Source organism: Lipotes vexillifer, unplaced genomic scaffold (genome assembly GCF_000442215.2).
Source record: "Lipotes vexillifer unplaced genomic scaffold, Lipotes_vexillifer_v1.1 scaffold329, whole genome shotgun sequence".
NCBI lineage: Eukaryota > Metazoa > Chordata > Mammalia > Artiodactyla > Lipotidae > Lipotes > Lipotes vexillifer.
Window position 1 is genome coordinate 5,546,093 of NW_006774067.1, and position 20,227 is coordinate 5,566,319.

Sequence of the window (20,227 nt, forward strand, 5' to 3'; positions counted from 1 at the left end):
GGTGGGTGGGAGAAGGGTGAGCATGTCAGTTTCACTTAACATGGTGCCTGGCACCATTTCCTGGCTGCCCTGCTTCCATTCTCCCAGCTCGCTTCTTCCCAGGGGTGTTCCGCCCCGCAAGTTACGATTCTTATCTCACGCAGGGCAGTTACCTTGTTCTTTGTTATCTGGGCTCTTGCCACTATTCAGGCTCACATGTACTCCTAGGGCCCTTTCGAACTATTTGCCTAAATAAAGTTTCCCTCTCTAAGAGGAATGTTGATTCCTATTTAATAATTATTAAGATATTATTAAAACGGAAATTAAGGTAATGCATTTCCTATTGAAACTTATACCACGGTGCAGTTACATGCCATTGGACATAGCCTAGTTGAAAGAAATATTAAAAGCAAAAGCAAATTGACATCTGTTCTGATTCCCTTTTTAAAAGGATTGGGTTTTTTGGACTTTTTTTTCTTGCTCTCTCACTCTGTTTCTCTCCTTTTCCTTCTTTCTTTCCTTCCTTCCTGCCTTTTTTCCCTTCCTTCTCTCCTTCCCTCTCTTTCTTTCTTTTCCCTTTCCTTTTTCCCTTTCCCTTTCTTTTATTTTCTCTTCTTTCCTTTCTTTTATTTTCTCTTCTCTCTTTCCTTTTCTTTTCCTTAAAATTTGCTTTCTACCATTAGAGAACCCAGAGAATCACAGTGGCAATTCATTCTGCCTCTTCATTCTGTGCCTCACCATGGTGAAGAAATTGAATGGGGGATAGGTGTGGCAATAGTTGGTAACATTCTAGTCCATCAGGATTTCTTTTGTTGTTTATAGTGATATAAATATATCTGTGACTTCTTGATGCCCTTGGACTCTGGGATTTGAGTCCTAGAAGAGTATTTGAAGATTCTTAGAATCATTTAGAAGCTGATGTTTGACTTTGGGACTCATAATTAAGCACAGAGATTAAAAGCTATTGATTTAGAGGGTGCTTTGGCCTTTTAAAGATGTGTGTGCGGCCTGTATTTTATTCTTTAATTTTATTTTATTTCTGTTTGATATGGGAACATTTTATTTCCCCCCAGTGCTTCTGGTACACAAACTTGGTGTTTAGTCTAAGAAATCACACACATTGAATGTATTAAAGAACTGTTGTCCTTGAGAGGGTGTTACTGTGAATCTGGGGATAAGAATGACTTAATAGAGCTAGGCAGCATCTTTAGTTACATTTTGACTCTTGTGCTCTGTCAGCCTCTAACCGTAAACAAAAGTCAGTATCTTCCAGGACAATTTTAACCAGCTTGACTTACGTGAAATTGGCTTGATTTATTTTTATTCAAAGTCAGTGACAAAGAATCAAGACTGTGCAGAAAACTGAATTTTACTAGTGGAAAAGCAGAGGAAGAAGTTTTAGAAGGAGAAAGCTGAGTGCAAACACAGAAAACAAGGATGTCAGGATGCCTTAGTGAACATCTTTTAGCAAAGCTTTTGGTGCTGAAGTGTCTCTTAGGGATGCCTTGCTCTCCATCAGGATGAACTCAGCCCTGCATGAGGCAAAATGTATGCACAACCATCCTTGTCCCAGGAGATCCTTTATAATCCAAAGAAGACCCTCAGCCCTCTTCTTCAAAGTTCAGCCATGTCCCTTCCTGTAGAAATTCTCCCCTTGTTCTAAGACACACACAGACAGTGTTCATCCAAGACAGCTTTTAAAACTCTGCTGTCTCTCCCCTGGAACAAATACCTAAACTCAGATTTCTATTTCTTTTCTGAATAAGAATAGCCACTTGTTGGGCTGGACTTGAAGCAGTGATCCTCAGGTAGCCAACACATTGCTTTCTGGCCCAGATCAGTCTCAGAGAAGTGCCTCATTACCTGCCAAGTAAGTGCTGGCCACACTATCCAGGTCTCACTGGTAGGTATTTGACCTACTGTTTCTATATCTGGAATGACTAACCAAGTCTTCACAACTCAGCCATTGAGGCTTAAACTGTCTTAGATACCTTAGGGTTTTCCTGCATTGGCCACAATGTACTAGTGAAGCAGTCTTTGATGGTGAGTAGATAGAACGGGGTTTCTAATGCTGCTTTTTTTTTTTTTGTCGTTACCTATTTTGACTCAGTTACCATGCCTGTTTATTAATGAAACTGATTTCTTAGCTCCAATCTTAACAACCAAACCACCACCACCACCAACAAAAACAGAAAACCTGAAAAAGAGACAAAAAGAAAATCTTTAGGACATAACCCAGCTTTCTAAATATGTAAATCGAAACATCATCTGTAAGCATAGGCTCTTAGAGACAAAGGAAGCCTTAGGTATCACAGAGGCTGATACCTTTATAAGTGAGAAACTGGAGCCCAGTAGGGTTAGTTGACTGTTCTACGGTTAGAAACTTAGTTATTTATAAAGACTCTGACTGGAATATAGATTTTGGTTTTTAGTGCTATTATAACTTTAGCATATTCCTTCCTCCTGATTATCAAATAAAGGTTTTGTCTAGGCTATGAGTTGATTTAAAAAGTCTTTAAAAATGTAAAGATCATGAATTGTAGTATGTGTTTGTTTGCTTGTTTTGTTTTTTATTTTGGTATTTCCTGTTAAAGGAGCTAGTCTACATGCTGTGCAGCAGATTCCAAGAGGCAGTCTCTGAGCTAGTGTAAGACCTAGTGGTCTACCTAGAAATAGCCCAGTAGATAGAGGTCATAAGAGGTAGATGGGCTACACATAGCACTCGAATATAACAGAGGCACAAGGTTTCACTTTTTAATTGTGAGTTACTTCTGAACATATCTGTAGAGCAAGAGATAGATTGAGGCTAGGTGTTATGAAAGTGATGAAGAGTATACATGTGGGGGAGAGAAGAACCAAATTATGCAGAATGGGTAGCCCAACCCATCATAATGGGCCCTAGGATATTTTCCTCAATATCCCATTACTAAATAGTCAATCAAAATAAAGAGTCTCTGGAAGACTCTATAGACTATACTTCCTGGGAACAAGGAGATAGACTTCATATGGAATATTAGAAACTAGACTTATTTTATTTTCTTAGTTTAAATTTTTGTTTGTTTTGGCAAATGTATAGACCTATGTAATCACTATTACAATCAAAATGCAAAGCATTTGTATTAACTCATAAAAGTTCCTTCATATCCCGTTGCAGTCAGTTCCTTCTTTCCTTTATACTCTGCTCAAAGGCCACACTGCTCTGATTTAGCTTAGATTTACCTATTCTTTTTTATTTATTCCCCAAATGGATACTTTTTAAAATTGAAATATAGTTGATTTACAATGTTGTGTTAATTTCTGCTATACAGAAAAGTGACTCAGTCATGCATATATATTCTTTTTCATATTCTTTTCCATTCTGTTTTATCACAGAATATTGAATATAGTTCCCTGTGCTATACAGTAGAACCTAGTTGTTTATCCATTCTATAGATAATAGTTTACATCTGCTAATACCACATTCCCAGTCCTTCCCTTCTCCACCCCCCTCCCCCCTTGGCAACCACAAGTCTGTTCTCTATATGAGTCTGTTTCTGTTTCATAAAAGTTCATTTGTGTCATATTTTAGATTCCACATATGTTATGTCATGTGGTATTTGTCTTTCTCTTTCTGACTTACTTCACTTAATATGATAATCTCTAGGTCCATGCATGTTGCTGCACATAGCATTATTTCATTCTTTTTGATGGCTAATATTCCATTACACACACACACACACACACACACACTACATTGTCTTTATCCATTCATCTGTCTATGGACATTTAGGTTGTTTCCATGTTTTGGCTATTGTAAATAGTGCTGCTATAACCGTAGGGGTGCATATATCTTTTTGAATTGTAGTTTTGTCCAGATATATGCCCAGGAGTGGGATTGCTGGATCATATGACAACTCTATTTTTAGTTTTTTGAGGAACCTCCATACTGTTTACCATAGTAACTGCACCAACTTACATTCCCACCAACAGTGTAGGAGGGTTCCCTTTTCTCCATACCCTCTCTGGCATTTGTTTTTTTGTAAACTTTCTAATGATGACCATTCTGACCTGTGTGAGATGGTACCTCATTGTAGTTTTGATTCACATTTCTCTAATAATTAGCAATGTTGAACATCGTTTCGTGTGCCTGTTAGGCATCTGTATGTCTTCTTTGAAGAAATGTCTATTTAGCTCTTCTGCCCATTTTTTGATTGGGTTGTTTGTTTTTTTTGTTGTTGAGTTGCATGAGCTGTTTGTATATTTTGGAAATTCAACCCTTGTGAGCCGCATTGTCTGCAATATTTTCTTGCATTCCATAGGTTGTCTTTTCATTTTGTTTATGGTTTCCTTTGTTATGCAAAAGCTTGTAAGTTTGATTAGGACCAATTTGTTCATTTCGGCCTAGATTTACCTGTTCTTGAATGCCATATGAATGGAATCATACAGCAATCACTCTTTTTTTTTTTTTTTTGCGATATGTGGGCCTCTCACTGCCGTGGCCTCTCCCGTTGCGGAGCACAGGCTCCGGACGCGCAGGCTCAGCGGCCATGGCTCACGGGCCCAGCCGCTCCGCGGCATGTGGGATCTTCCCGGACCGGGGCACGAACCCGTGTCCCCCGCATCGGCAGGTGGACGCGCAACCACTGCGCCACCAGGGAAGCCCCAGCAATCACTCTTTTGAATGTGGTTTATTTAGCTCAGTGAAATGTTTTTGAGATTCACTCATATTGTTGAGTCTATCTGTTTGAGGAACTTAGGCTTTATAATTTAAATAATTAAACTGCCATAAAAACATGCTTCATGATGCTACTGTCAGGTATAAAACACAAAATATGCAAATCAAAGATCACATCATGGGTGAAACTACCAGTCCTTCTGAGCTTTTTAGAATAATTGATGTTTTAAAGGCCTATTTCATTTCTTCCATCCAACGTCCAGTATATCATCTTCAAAAAATATAAAATTGGAAACATTATCTAGACAAGTAATACCTCAATAGAATAGAATGTAAGTGCCTTGAAGGCAGGAATTTTTGCTTGTTTACATCTTTGAGGTATCTCAAGGTCCTGGAACAGGGCCTGGCACAACAGTAGTTACCCAGTGGATATTTGTTGAATAAAAAACATCAAGAAAAGGGATTTTCTGTCATTGATCTTTTTCATTTTCAGATTCTCAGTCCTGGGGATGCTACCATTAACCCCTATATTGCTGTGAATATCTTGATTGTTGTGGGTGCTATCATCATGATTCTGGGTTTCCTGGGATGCTTTGGTGCCATGAAAGAAAACCAGTTCATGCTTTTTTTGGTGAGTTTTCCCGACAAATCCCAATACCCAACCTTCAGACTTTAAGGATTATCTCCCATCCCCATTGTCTGTCAAAAGGACTTGCCAAGATTGATGAAACTCTCTCACTTTTGTTTAGAGGGTTTGGTTGTGGAAGCTAATATATTTATCTTAGATTAGAGGATACTGTGAGAGAAGACAAATTTTAGTTATTCATTCAGTCATTCATTCAATTACTAAGTACCTGCTATGTGCCAGATACTGTGCTAAAAGATACATAGATATGAAAACAATTAGAACCCATTAGGGAAGATTGACAAGTAAACAATTAGCAGCAGTGAAGGTGGCCCAAGAAGGGAAGGGCAAGGATAGAGAAGGGAACTTTCAAGCCAGAAGCAGAAGTGGATAAGGTGTTTGTACGGGTGAGTGTGTGATGAGCTTTCCAGGGAGAGGACCTGGCAGTACAATGCTAGCATGTTTGGGGAACTGCAAAGCCTTGGGTATGGCTAGAGAGTGCAAGGGCTATTTTCAGTAAATAATGGAAGACAGGTCTGGGTGTGGGCTACAGTCAAATCATAGTCCATGCTAAGAAAATTGTAAGGGTGTGAGATAATCAAATTTGTCCCTTAGAAAGCTTCAAGGATAGATTGGGTTGGGATAACCCACAGATATTCACTTTTAACACATATACAGTAGAAAATCATAAATGGGTATAGAAAAAAATATTAGAAAAATTCATCAAGTATTTACTAGATAGAAATCTGACATGAGTTTATCAGAGCTCATCTAAACTTGTTTCTCTGATAAAAGTAGTATTGTGTTAGTCCCTGAACAAATAATTTTTAACTGATGGTTGATTATGAGGGAAGGTAAAGATAGAGTTTTAATGGGACTCTAATAGCATCCCTGGTGGTTGCTTTTTGATTAATAAGGCCTCATTTGCAATTTGGGGAATTTTTTGTTGTTGTTGTTGTTGTTTTGCGGTACGCGGGCCTCTCACTGTTGTGGCCTCTCCCGTCGCGGAGCACAGGCTCTGGACGTGCAGGCTCAGCGGCCATGGCTCACGGGCCCAGCCGCTCCACGGCATGTGGGATCTTCCTGGACTAGGGCACGAATCCGTGTCCCCTGCATCGGCAGACAGACTCTCAACCACTGCACCACCAGGGAAGCCCCAATTTGGGGAATTTAATTACTTGAGGAACTTGTTTTAACAAAAAAACTAATTCGTGGGATCCTCCAAAAGTAGGATTCAGTAGATCTGAGGCATATTTCAGGACTCTATATTTATAACAAGACCCCAGGTGATTCTAATAGTGGTAGAGATGTTGTTTTGTATTCAGTTCTGAAGTTTGTCTTGAAGTTTGAGTTTGTGTTTGATGAAGGACGAGAAATATCATATTCAAATAACTTCATCTAAGTTTTCAAACTTCCCTCCATTCAACATCATACCGATGCATACAGTCCTATCAATCGATTTTAGTTTTAACCATTTTCCTTAGTCAGTCTTTGGAGAAAATGTTTCTGAGTAGTAATGACCCCAATTTTGATTCTTGAGGCAAAGGATGGAGTAAATGAAGAGCATGGTTAATACTCCAACTGTAATATGATCCCAACTGCAGAAAGAAGCATGGTGCCAAAATGTCCCTAGATGTTACTGAATGTACTGGGTGTGATATATATTCCTTTTCTTTTCTTTCAGTTTTTCGTAGGATTGATTCTGATCCTACTTCTGCAAGTGGTGGCAGGTATCGTAGGAGCTACTAACAAATCTAAGGTGTGTACACGTATGATACTTAATAATCTTGGAAAAGTCTGAAAAATTGACATGCTACCTTCTGGCATGAATAATTTAACAATACTTTTCAATTTTCAGACTGAACGTGCTCTGAATGAGACTCTCCAGACTAATGTACATCTTTTGAGTGCAACAAATGAAAATGGAAAACTATTCCAGAAAGCCTTTTCTGAAATTCAAGAACAGGTAATTAGAATTTGTAAGTTATCTGGAGAGTTGGACATAGTTCTCTGTTTACTTAATTTTTAACAGGTGTATTCTTTAAAGATTGAAAAATGTCTCTCCCTTCTGCAGATTTTGACTGATTATTCTGTCACTATGCCATAAGAAAAATCCAGGAATATTTCTAATTTTTTTCCACCTTCTTACGAAGTTCTGAGACAGCATAGGACAGAGATTAAGAAGATATGTTTATGAAAGATTAAGCCTCGATTGAGCCAGATCAATAAGCGTTTTAATATTTACCATTTAGAAGGATAGTGTGTTTGGGATGCTTGAAGTTTCTCTCTCTCTCCTTCTCTGCCTCCATGCCCACCCTTCTCTCATAAAATTAATTATAGCTGTCATTTATTGCTACTTAGTATGTACCAGATTTACATTCAGTAGCTCATTTAATTCTCACAACAACTCTATGAGATGGATAATATCGTTATCCTCATTATCTTTATTAGACAGATGAGGGGATTACAGACTTCGAGAGGTCTGACAGCTAACAAGTGATGGGGTTGTAATTTGAATACAGATCTGTCTGACTCACTAATTTCTTTTTAAGCAGTACAGTAGCCCTTCCAGTGTATATGTATGTATGTATTTACTTTGGCTGCTTCACTGTCTTCAGGGTAGAGTCAAAGTTTGGGCAGGTATTGAAGGTATTCTACTATCTGGATCCTACCTAATATTTTAACTTTACTAAATACTACTCCATGAAGAAAGCACTCTAGTCCAACCAGGTTTGTTTTCTCAGGATCTCTTAAACAAATCTGCCTTCCTGCCTTTGCATCATTCCTCATCCTTGGAATGTACTTACTACTTTTCTTTCTTTACAAATACTACATGTGCTTTGAGGTTTGACTAAAGTTATTGCTCTGTGAAACTCCTCCCAACCACAGCTTCTTTACTCAGAATTTCTGTCATATTAACTACATGTAGCATTTATTTCACATATGTCATAGAAATCCTCCTAATCTTAGAGGGGAGCTAGATTTTACAGGACATTTAACCTGACTTCTCATTAATTGAAGTATTTTATGTTTATGTTCATACACCCTCTAATTAAATATTGAAGAGCTGAAAGTTTGCCCATTTTTGCCCATTCCATCCCATTCCCTTTACATCTAAGTCTGATGATTAATGTGTTCTTTCTTAATTTGAAACAAAATCTTCCTCCCTAGAATTTAGATCATTTAGTCTTAGTTCTTCCTTCTGGAATTTCAGAGGAAAAAAAAATCTACTTCTACGTATTGCAATTTTTTCTTTGAAAATAGCTTCTCGTATGGCTTCTAAAAGCTTTGATTTTGAACTTGTTCCTTGAACTATTTATCAGATGGCATTTTTTCCCAGAGCATTCCCCAGTTCCTATTTGGATAGACCCCAGCTTGTAAAAATTCTGCTTAAAGCGTCATTTCCAGGAGCTGAAACCTGATATGAGTTAGTCTCTGTTTAACTTCCTCTGTGTTGTGTTTTTCCTAGCTCCCCCAGAGCTGTATTCCTTGATCCTCTCTCCTCCAGGATTATTCCCACTTTAGAGTCCAGATTAGTCCAGGTTTAAAAGCAGGAAGAATTTAGGCAACTCAGTTTCTCCACTGGGTGGGACCAAGCATCCTTGATCTTCCCTGCTTGCTGATCTAGGACAAAACGTACTACAGGTAACCGCTGGGTCTCTGGGTTGGGTCCTGCATCACACTTGTTGCACACTGTCCCTGGTATCCAAGGGCTTAGTGCCAACCACAGGGTTTTAAATGTTCTGTTTGATGTAGCACAATTCTGAATTACTTCTGCTCTTGTACACAAATTCTGTGCCCGAAGCTCCTTGGGTTCCCAGGACTATGGTTCTCTTTTGTTGTCTATTCTGTTTTTGTTTGTTTGTTTGTTTTAAATGTATATCCACAAGGATTTTCTTTTCTTTTTTTTAGTAATGCCTCTTTGGAAAAAGAATCCTACCCCAGACTCTGGCTGGGTGACCTGGGGCCCCATCACACATAGACAATTTGTAGATACTAAGTGGCTTTCTTTTTGGTTTTCAGGGAATTCCCACAGAAATTCTCTGCTAACGTACTCTCTTATATTCTTAGTGATGACTACTTGTCTAGAGATTGTTGTATCATTCACTGAACAGTGCCTTGTTCATCCAACTGCTATCACACTTTCAATGCATCCGGACCAACCTCTTCCCCAACTGCTCCCACATCTGATCTGGTGACTAGATAAGATATTATACCAAATTTAGCCTTTCTACCTTCTGCTCTGTCTTTTGTAAGTGTGTCTCTATACCTCCCTAAGGAATACTGTATTCCAAAAATGGATTGATCTGTGAGTGTATATAGTGGGACATACTCTTTTTGATCTGGAGTGTCTGTATCAATATCATTTAAGATTATTTAATCAGAAAGAGTGAGCAATTAATTATGTCTACCATGGAAACAAGGAGGTTGTTTCAAGATTACTCTCTTTGCTAATACTGATTGACCTTGAGACCGTCAGAAATCTCCAGCTCTTTGTCATGTGAATGTCTAATGAGTCCTACATCTGTGCAAGTAAATCTTTGAGCTAAAGCACAAGACTTTATATCTGCCACAGTTGAACCTGTTAGTTTAAGTCCATTGTTTGAACTATTTTTGGAACTCCATTTTGTTCTCCAATGTATTAATCATCACTCCCAGCTCTATATCAACTACAGAGTTGAAAAGACACTTTCTATAATGTTATCTAAAGTACTGATATCAATGCTGAACAGATCATGTTCATGTTAGAGCACAAAGGAAACAACAGCAAGAAACACAAAACAAAAACAACAATGATGACAGTTAACACGTGTTGAGTGCTTTCTACAAGCCAGGCATTGGGCTAAACAGTTCATATCTTCACATGGGTATTCTATTTTTGTCTTTCCAACAACTCTATGAATTAGATACTATCATTAGCGACTATTATTATCTGCATTTTAGAGATGAAGAAACTGTGGCACAGAGAGGTTTAAGTAACATGGGTAACGTGGTCACCAGCCCATAAGTGTAAGTCCTTTCAATAGCCTACCATTGCAATGCATTTGAGCCTTAGAAAAACACCCAGTCTTGGTTCTATTTTCTTCAATTTTTTTCCACCTTTCTGCATGAGAAGTTTTCTCTCCAGTTAAAGCAAATAGGGCAAGATGAGATAATGACCTCTCTCTTTCATCTAATAATATTATGTGCCATTACTCTGAGTTGTTGGGCTTATCCCTTTCTTGTTTTACTTCCCCAAACATGATCACAACTTTCCTTAGTGTTTCCCCATGTTTTGGTTTATTTTGAGCCTTAACCTTCCTGACATTATTCTAAGAGTTTCATTCATCATTTTTACCCCTTAGCTGTTTTACAGATGTCGGTGTAAAATTCAGTCTCATGGAAGGCCCACTAAGCATCTTCTTTGGCCTTTGAGATGCCTCTCATTCTTCTCCCCCTTTCCTCCAAAAGTGATCAAAGGTCATGAGATAGAAATTTCACTTTTTAAACCTCTCATCTTTTTTGAGTAAGAGTTCTTTAAAGAGGCCTTGACTCTCTCATGAACTCTCTGGAAGCTTCTTTTCTAAGACCTAAGAAGCATAAATCTGATCCTGCCCCTCTCTTTTTTCATTAAAAACTAGAAGGTGAGTTTTTTTATATTCCCTCCAAGTTCTTCAGACTTTTTCATCTGAAACTCTATTTTTTCCTTCATTAACATGAAGGCCAAAATGGAACATTCCTTCATTTTTGTTTCTTCATTCAGGGAGTTAGGTGAGGTGACTTATACGATATTCTAGTATAAGAAACATCTTAATAGTGGTTTCAGAAGAATGTGATTCAAGGTATTGACAATGTTTTTGTCTTCTCTCGTGACTGTTTTTCATATCTACTTTTCATCAAACAGTTAAAATGTTGTGGTTTGATCAATGGAGCTTCTGATTGGGGAAATAATTTTCAATACTATTACAAGTCATGTGAATGTCCAAGTGCATCAGATTCTTCTTGTACAAAGTATGATGGAAAAACTATTTACAAACAGGTGAGAACAAATCAAATTTGGCATAGTAAGTGCTTCTGTTGTTTTTTTTTTTTCCACAATGAAAGTCTCTACAAAATATTAAATTGCAGCAATTACAATGGGAATCATGATATAAAAGTCCCAGGAATTTCCCAAATTTAAAAAAATCCTTATTTAAAGATAAAAATAGATACAAAAATGAAAGTATTTTATTTCTTCTATGAGTCTGGCATCATTTAAATTCAACTTTAGTAGATCAAAGAAACATTCTACTGCAAGGGGAGGCAAAGTACAAGCTAACAGATAAAAGTTTATTTTGTCCTCTCTTTGGTGACTTTAGTCATTATTCTCCTCTATTTTTCTATTTTAACATAGGTCTTAGAAATCTATATTTTCACTTTAATTTTCAAAGTAAAGCTTTCTTTTTCTAATCAGAGTTTCTCTTTCTCAAGTAATTGTATTGGGTGTAAAGAAATAACTTGGGCTTTAGAGGTTTCCGCTCTGGTTGTTAAGTGTACCTACCAGTTTGCCTAATTATTGCTCCAATTGAGAAGTTGCCTCATGGCTTTAAAGTCAATTTAAAAACTTGGGGGACTTCCCTGGTGGTCCAGTGGTTATGACTCTGTGCTTCCACCGCAGGGGGGCACGTCCCTGTTCTGGAAACTAAGATCCCGCTTGCCACTTGGTGCAGCCAAAAAAAAAAGAAAAAGAAGAACTTAGGTTTGTCTTTCATGTGTTGTAGATGACATATTTATGTCACTTGCGAATGTTAATATGTGGATGTTATATTTCTTATTATTGCTTAATTCATCAAATATTTATTGACCACTTCCTATGTACTGGCCTTTCACCAGCTGCTGGAGATCCATTCCTAAATAGGGCGCAATGTCTGCACTCACAGAGTGATGCTTTAATAGGGAAGAGAGAAAGATAATTAGGCAACTTCAATCCAGTGAACTATTGGTATTTCTTGGATAGGACCAGGCACAAGATATGATGGGACCCCATTTAACTCAGTCTTTGGGGTTCAAGATACAGCTTCCTGCAGGACATGATATGTCTCTTACCATAGGGCTCTACATAATTTGTTCCTTCTGCCTGGAAGGAAAGTGTACAGAAATGACAGTTGGTATTAATGTTCCATTTATTTGCTGTTATTCTTCACTGCTTACTAGGTGTCAGACAGACCCTTGCTGGAATCAGACATGCTTGTGGACCCTCTAGGAGATTATAGGCTAGATGAGAGAGAGATACATGAAAGCTATTATAGTTCAGTGAGTTAATTTCTGTAATCCCTACAGAATATTTTCAATCTAGCATTGGTTTAGTAATGGCTACTGAGGTTAATTATATATTAGGAAATAGAAAGTATCTCAGGGGAAACGTCTCACCTGTTGACTATCACATCCCTGTTACTAATTTTATCAAAATAAAGGAGACTGTTCTGAAGGGAAATTGCTGTTACTAGTATTTAAAGTAACACATGGGGGAGAAGTTATCTACCAGATTACAGAGCTACCATGTCTTTTCATCATCAAAGTAACAGCACTAAAAGTTTTCATTACTAATTTTTATATTCCTCCCTGCTATCCTCCTCTCCATGTAATTTTAGTGACACAGTATCCACAAGGAGGAGGGGAAATAACCATGGTGTAAACAAATGTAGTTTCCACTTAGGATAATGAGGAAATTAGTAAATTAAATTGTGGATTGCTATCTGTGTCCTGTTAAAGATTCAACTCAAAGATGTGTTTCCTCAGGATAGATTTTGAAATGCCCTCGCGTTATCCTGAAAAATAATAGATATTCCCTCCAAATTCACACATAATTCAGCTGAAGATAGACTTATAGCTGCACCAGTTTCCCAAAAGGAAGATCATAAATTCATGAAAGACTTCCATCTGCCTTGTGTCACTTGCAAGAAGTCTGGAAGAATAAGGAATCTGGAATGGCCATAATTCACATTTCTCTTTTCCCCTCCCTTTTGCCAAGATAACCTGGTTATCTAGAGGGGGAGGGGGGAGAAAACCCCTAAAATATAATGAATGTGACTCAGTAGATACCATTAATCTCATAGTTAATCTTAGATGATGTAATAATTTCCTCTAATGTTTACCACTTTTGATCAGATGAGAATGGAGAAACCCATTACATTCAGGAATGAAGGGGAAGAGACTGTCTTAACCTCACGGAGAACTTTTATTTTATTTAACAAATAGCAATATTTTGTTAGCCCTTTGCACATATAAGACCATCATAGGGATGATATATTTTCTGGCAATACAGACAATAACACTATTACATTGTATATTATTTTTCCATTTTTAAAATTATTCATATAATTTACAATTGTTGAAACTTTTAGGTCTGGTCTAAAATATGTTAAGCTTGAAATTTCATGCTGGTTTGAATAAATGTTTAAAAATGTGGCAGAGAGACAAATTTCTAAATTCTCTTTTTTGTCTAAAGTAAGAGCATAACAGTGGACATAATGATTTTTTTTTTCCTTTTTAAGGTAAAAATAACCCTGACACATATTAAGGGATTTTTGAAAAAACCCTTGTTTTAAAAATGAAAATGTAGGGACTTCCCTGGTGACTCAGTGGTTAAGAATCCACCTGCCAATGCAGGGAACATGGGTTCGATCCCTGGTGCAGGAAGATGCCACATGCCACGGAACAACTAAGCCTGTGCACCACAACTACTGAGCCTGCACTCTAGAGTCCGTGAGCCACAACTGCTGAGCCCGTGTGCCACAACTACTGAAGCCCGCGTGCCTAGAGCCCATGCTCTGCAACAACAGAAGCCATTGCAATGAGAAGCCTGCACACCACAACGAACAGTAGCCCCTGCTCACTGCAACTAGAGAAAGCCCACGAACAGCAATGAAGACCCAACATGCCAAAAAATAAAAACAAAATTTTTTAAAAAATCATTAAAAAAATGAAAATCTACGCTATAATTAGCTGAAACCTCAACGAGGGAGCTCTCTGCTGCAGGTTACAAACCTAAAAAATACACAGTCAAGGTGATAACAGCTCTAAAATGAACAATCAGAAGTTAGGATAAAATGAGTATTTATAACTAAATAGCCCTAGATTCAGTAATTAGGTAGTTGAAGCAAAACTTTGTTCCTCAAATGCTTCCTAATGTATGAACAAACCACAACAGTTATAACCTTTCAGAGGGGTGAAGGAGCTTGGAGTGGTGGGAATAATCTACTTCCTTTCTGTTGAGTATGTTCCTTGATAGCAATGTAAGCAATTAGCCCAATAAATAGAAATCTGTACTGTACTAAAATAAGGTCAAAATTTGACTAAAGGTAATTTTTTAATGTTTTTAACAGTCATGCTTTTCTTTGATAAGATGCTTATTTTCAAGAAGTCTTTCCATAGTTATTGGACTAGCGTTTGGACTGGCAGCTGTTGAGGTATAGTATTATCTTGCATTATTAATTCTTTGTTTATTCCCTTGTTTGCTCATTAATTTTTCTAACAAATATTTATGAAGAGCCAAATAAAAACCAGGTGCTTCAGAAAAGCACTGGGTACCAAGAGCCCAAGGCCCAGCATCTGCCTCTACTGGCCTTGGGTCTGGGGAGGGGATTGTAGTCTTAGGAAATTGGCAGGGCAGAAGCTATTATTTCTGAATGATCTCTCTCCTGGGGGAAGAAGGTGAGTTAATTTCCACACAGTTCTTAGTCCCAGATATCATTTTCCCATTGAAAACTAGCACAAGGGTTAATGTTTCCTGAAGTTAGACGAAGCACCAAACAAAATGAAAACACAAGCTTTACAAGTTTTTATCCCTCTTTCTGATTTTGAAATAGAAAATAAAAACTGAGCTCAAGAGTGTGGAGAACTGTTTTCCTGCTATTCTAGAGAAATCTAACAAGTTCTAAAAACTAGACAGTTGACTTTGATTTTCTCACTGTAAGGACTATGGACTCACTTGGAGAAGTTTTTAAGGATGCTCTGCTTGAGGTTTCTGCATTTACTCTCATCAATTTGATTATTGACTTCGAAAAAAAAAATCCTGTATAGGATTTTTATCTTGCTAGACTCTTCTGGCACGGTGTTTTCAGAACCTGAAGGATTTTTTTTTTTTTTTTTAACGTGGCCTGAAATTCTTTGCAAAAAGATGAAATAAAACTATTTCAGGGAAGTGTTTTTGTAATCATCCCAGATCTTGCTAATTTAGATATCAAGTGAGTCAAATTCACTCACCAGTCCACGTCAGGGCATTGGCAAGAATCCTAACGATGTGAGGTGTCTCCCTAGTTAACGCCTCTGCGGGCTGGTTTGCTCAGCTAAGTGACTTTTACTTCACTCTCATGAAATATTGTACAACGTTCTCCTTGGGTTTTCTGGTAGCTTTTACCTCTTACTTGTGCCACATCACTGTCAGAGAGAACTTTAGCTGAGATTGAAGCAATTTAGTGTCCTAAGTGGTCATTTAGGTTACCGGTGGAATTTCTCGGCCAACCATAAGAGAAAGGGCTGGAACTATGAGAAGCAAATTGGGCTATTAAGCATGACCTCCTTGTAGCCCAAACGAATAGGTCCAAATATGAAGCAGTTTCTGTTGGTAGATGCGGCTGTCTTCCTTTATGTCCGATATATGACCAAAGTCAAATGGTGCTGTGCATTAGGTCTGTTTCTCTCAATTCTACCCACTGTAAAATGTCCTTTGTTTCTCTGCTTTGTATTTTGGGTTTATGCTAATTTAGAAATGTGAGTTAATGGCTGTGGATGTAAGTGAGCAATCACACATATGTACTCCCACATCCATAAACTAAAACACACACATGTGTTGGTAAAGTAGACTTTAAATGAGCCAGCTTTAAATAAGGTATTCAGGGCTTCCCTGGTGGCACAGTGTTTAAGAATTTGCCTGCCAATGCAGGGGACACAGGTTCGAGCCCTGGTCTGGGAAGATCCCACATGCCACGGAGCAACTAAGCCCGTGTGCCACAACTACTGAGCCTGCGCTCTAGAGCCTGTGAGCCACAATTACTGAGCCCATGTGCCACAACTAATGAAACCCTTGTGTCTAGAGTCCATGATCTGCAACAAGAGAAGCCACTGCAATGAGAAGCCCGCACACCGCAACCAAGAGTAGCCCCTGCTCACCGCAACTAGATAAAGCCCACATGCAGCAACGATGACCCCAACACAGCCAAAAATAAAATAAATTTATTAAAAAAAATAATTGAGATATTCAATGTAAGTGTCAATATAAGTGTCACATTCCATCTTAGACTCAAATTCAGACAATTGACTTTGGCCACAACCCACAGATGCTTTTAAGAAGCTTCTCAAAAGCAAAGCCGGGGAAAAAAGGACATAATCAGCTGGGAAGATTGATGTCTCTCATATCATAGCCAAAGACATTGCCAAGAATCTAAAGACATCTGATGGAAAATAAGATTACAAGAGGAATAGCATTTCAGTATTTTATGAAATTGGTATACTCCATGTGTTTGTTATATATTTAGATATTCTATTGGTTGTTCTAAAGATATATATATATATATATATATATATGAAAATACCTTACTGAAAACCTTTCATAGAGGAATTTTTAGGTATAGAATTTACATGGTAATATCACAAACTATAACCATTTCAAGTTATGCCAGTTAAGTGTGATTTGTAGACTTTATGTAGATACGATAAATAGTTGGTTCAAAGAACTGTTTGAAATTTTTTTTTCGTTCACTCTCTCAATAGAAAATCTGCCCTCCCTCTGGGATTTGAAGAGAAAGAAAAATCATTTTGTATTCCCTCTCATTTTTACTTAAAAAAATAGCTTTGAAAATAGTCTATAGCTAAGATAGCTATTCTATAAAAACGTATCCAAAAAATGTCCATCAGTCTGTCTTACAGTCTTAATACTAGTTGCCTAACACTTAGGCCCGTCTACATTCTCTTTTCCCCAACTTCAAATTCAAGAAAACATAAAGATATATAGACAGAAAAATACCTCTAATACATATTTTTAAGAAGCAAACAAAGCAAATATCTCCCTGCAGAAAATACACTTAAAACTATCTCCATAGAAAAATATCATATGAAAAAACCCACCCTCTGACGTTTACATCTTTGGCGTTAGTCTGTTTAGGCATAGGCTCTGATGGAATGGCCAATAGTTTTTGTCAAGGCTCTGTTAAGAACATATACCTGAGGGATTCTTCTCAGGTAGGATGCTAGAAATCTATGCAAAATGCTTTATTTTGTAAGAAAATGTTATCTATAGACACTGGAATTCTCGTTATTCTGCATTAACCAGACTATCATATCTCTCCTTATTTGACTACAGCAACTTACAAGCACAAAAAATGATCAGCACTTTCTCTCCTCACTTTAATTAAGAAAAAAAAAAGAAAAAAAGCCATTGACGCTGATAGTCACCACTTTGTAGGATAAAAGTTATCCTGACAGGAGGTCCCAGGAATGGACCCAGGAATGGTCCCAGGAATGGAGCAGTTAAAAGAGAGAAAAAATAATTTTACATTTTTTAGATGGCTTCAGAATATGGGGAGCATATGTGCATTACTTAGCAAGTTTATCCTGAGTCTTAGCATCCATTACTATAGGATGAATCTCTTTTAATTATTACCTATTTTTACGAACAGTGATACATTTTCTTTTCAGAGGCAGTGAAATGCAAGGAAGTATGGTATTAACTGTCTAGTCTCTGCTGATGCAAGCTGGGCTTCTATTTCACGGATGTGACAGTGAAAGATGATAGCTGCCTTATCCCACTGTTTTGCCCATTTTCGTGATTCTTTCCTGATACTCATCTCCCAGACTTAAGGCTTGGGACCAAAGCAAAAGACTAAATTGTAACATTTTCTCCGGTCATTCAAAAAGAATGACTTTTAGAACATTCTGAATGAAAGTCATTATTTTTGCAAAGAATTGGGGTCAATTTTTTTTTTTAAGATTTTTTGACTTGCACTATTTTTAAAGTCTTTATTGAATTTGTTACAATATTGCTTCTGTTTTCTTTTTGGGTTTTTGGCCACAAGGCACGTGGGATCTTAGCTCCCGACCAGGGATTGAGCCCGCATCCCCTGCATTGGAAGGCAAAGTCTTAACCACTGGATGGCCAGGGAAGTCCCTCAGTATTTTTTTTTTTTTGAAGGAAAAAATATTGGGCAGCAGTTCTCATTTGAAAGGCATTTCCGGGAAAGAATTAGTAAGCAGGACATCTCCGTACAGTAGGAGCGCTGGAGATGACTCAGCATAAATGGCATCTCATCCTCTCCCTGACTCCCCTCAGAGGAGGCTGGTGGAAAAGAAACTTTCTATCTGCAATACACACAGGTTCTGTCATTTCTACATCAAAGCCACAGCATGCCACTCACCAACTTCAGAGCCAATTAGGGCAAGTGCTGGGGTCCCTCATTCTTGGGAGAGCCACTTAATGAGATGGAAATTATGCCCCAGATTTTCAGCTGTACATTTTCACTTCAAAGGAAATTCCTGAATGATGCCATTCCCCTTCAATTTAGAAGCTTTTTAAGAAAAGGGTTACTTTTTCTTTCATTCCTCTTGGCGATGCCTAAAAATATGGCAAGAGAAATTCTAGACTCCTTGATTTTTATGTGGATGATCTAAACCAGATGATTATAAGTTTTTCATAGAAGCAGTAGGCATCTTTAGACCCAGAGGCCTGAGTTCCCCAGAGTTCCATGGCCATGCCCTACAGAAGGGTGTGTGTATTTCAAAAGGGTGGGTTGCTTCAGTGACAGCTGCTACTGCACAGTCAAATAGGGCCAGTTAGAGGCAGACTGCTAGCTGAAAACCCTGATTGAAACACAAAAATACTGAGCGCTTTCTCAATGTTAGAGTCTCTAATTTCCCAGGAAGAGAGATGACTTAGATAAATAACATTCGAATTGTCAGTAGCCAGAATCTTTTCATATACAATGTTCTTTTTATTTATAATATCTCTAGTGTTTTACTTTAAATTCCATGTTAATCCTCTTATTTTCTAGGTACTTGGTCTGATATTTTCTATTGTCCTGTACTGCCAGATCAGGAAGAAATAAGCCTGTACATGTGTCAAGTCATCATCGGTCAAACCCCTTTAAAATTTTGCTTTGGATTTGTAACTTTAAATATATGAGTGCTGTGTTAAGAGCAGCTGTCCTATTAAAATGTGTCATTTAGCTAGATCACAGAGATCTTCCAGTCATATTGAACATATTTAAGATTTCAGGGACACAAGGAAATTAGATGAATGTGCATTTTTCCTCAAAATAAAAGTAACATTGTTTACATTGATGCTTTTTCCTGTCTGATCATTGTGTTCAGGTGGTACTGTGCTTAAAGCATTCATCTGGAGCCACCCAGTGGAATAATAATCTCTAAGTAACAGGACCATAGTTAGTTAAGGCAGTGCGTCTAGGCTTTTCAGAAGCAACACTCTGTCTTGCGTGATGTATCAACCATTGGTGGTAAGATCGAATTAAGCCTCATGTTGGAAGGTTGAGAGTGACCCAGCTAAAAAAGTCACCGTCTCTTGTCTGTTTATGCCAGTGTCTACTAATAGTGTTTCTTTTTCTCTCTGTTGTGAGGACAAGAAGATCTGAATGCTGCCTTTCCAGCCATTGAATCTCTGGTACGTCTCTGAATCTTCCTCTGGGAATAATATAGTAGTTATAATAGTTATAAGTGCTTTTCTCTTCGTAGCTCTCACAGGCATTTTTACATTTTACTTTATATCAAGGTATAGTATACACACAATAAAGTGAACAAATCTTAAGTATTCACTACCTGGATAGCAAGCACTGTCCAGATCAAGATATAGAGCATTTCCAGCACACCAGAACACCCCTTCATATTACCCCCCGGGGAGGCTAGAGTTAGAGCTCACCGACTTGCCAGAGCAGACTATATACATATCCATCTCTTCCCAACTTCGTGCTCAGTGACCTCAAGTTGGTAACTTGAAATCCACC

At 37.9% G+C, this 20,227-nt stretch overlaps 1 protein-coding gene across 1 annotated transcript in view; it reads left to right on the forward strand.

Moving 5' to 3' along the window:
- The window catches only part of TSPAN8 (tetraspanin 8), a 248,571-nt gene extending 229,256 nt beyond the window's left edge, over positions 1-19,315 (forward strand). The window contains exons 5-10 of the mRNA XM_007448781.1: positions 5,127-5,264; positions 6,943-7,017; positions 7,117-7,224; positions 11,143-11,277; positions 14,603-14,686; positions 19,262-19,315. Coding sequence (XP_007448843.1) covers positions 5,127-5,264; positions 6,943-7,017; positions 7,117-7,224; positions 11,143-11,277; positions 14,603-14,686; positions 19,262-19,315 — 594 coding nt within the window. The remainder of the gene's footprint in view (positions 1-5,126; positions 5,265-6,942; positions 7,018-7,116; positions 7,225-11,142; positions 11,278-14,602; positions 14,687-19,261) is intronic.
- Positions 19,316-20,227: the final 912 nt, after the last annotated feature.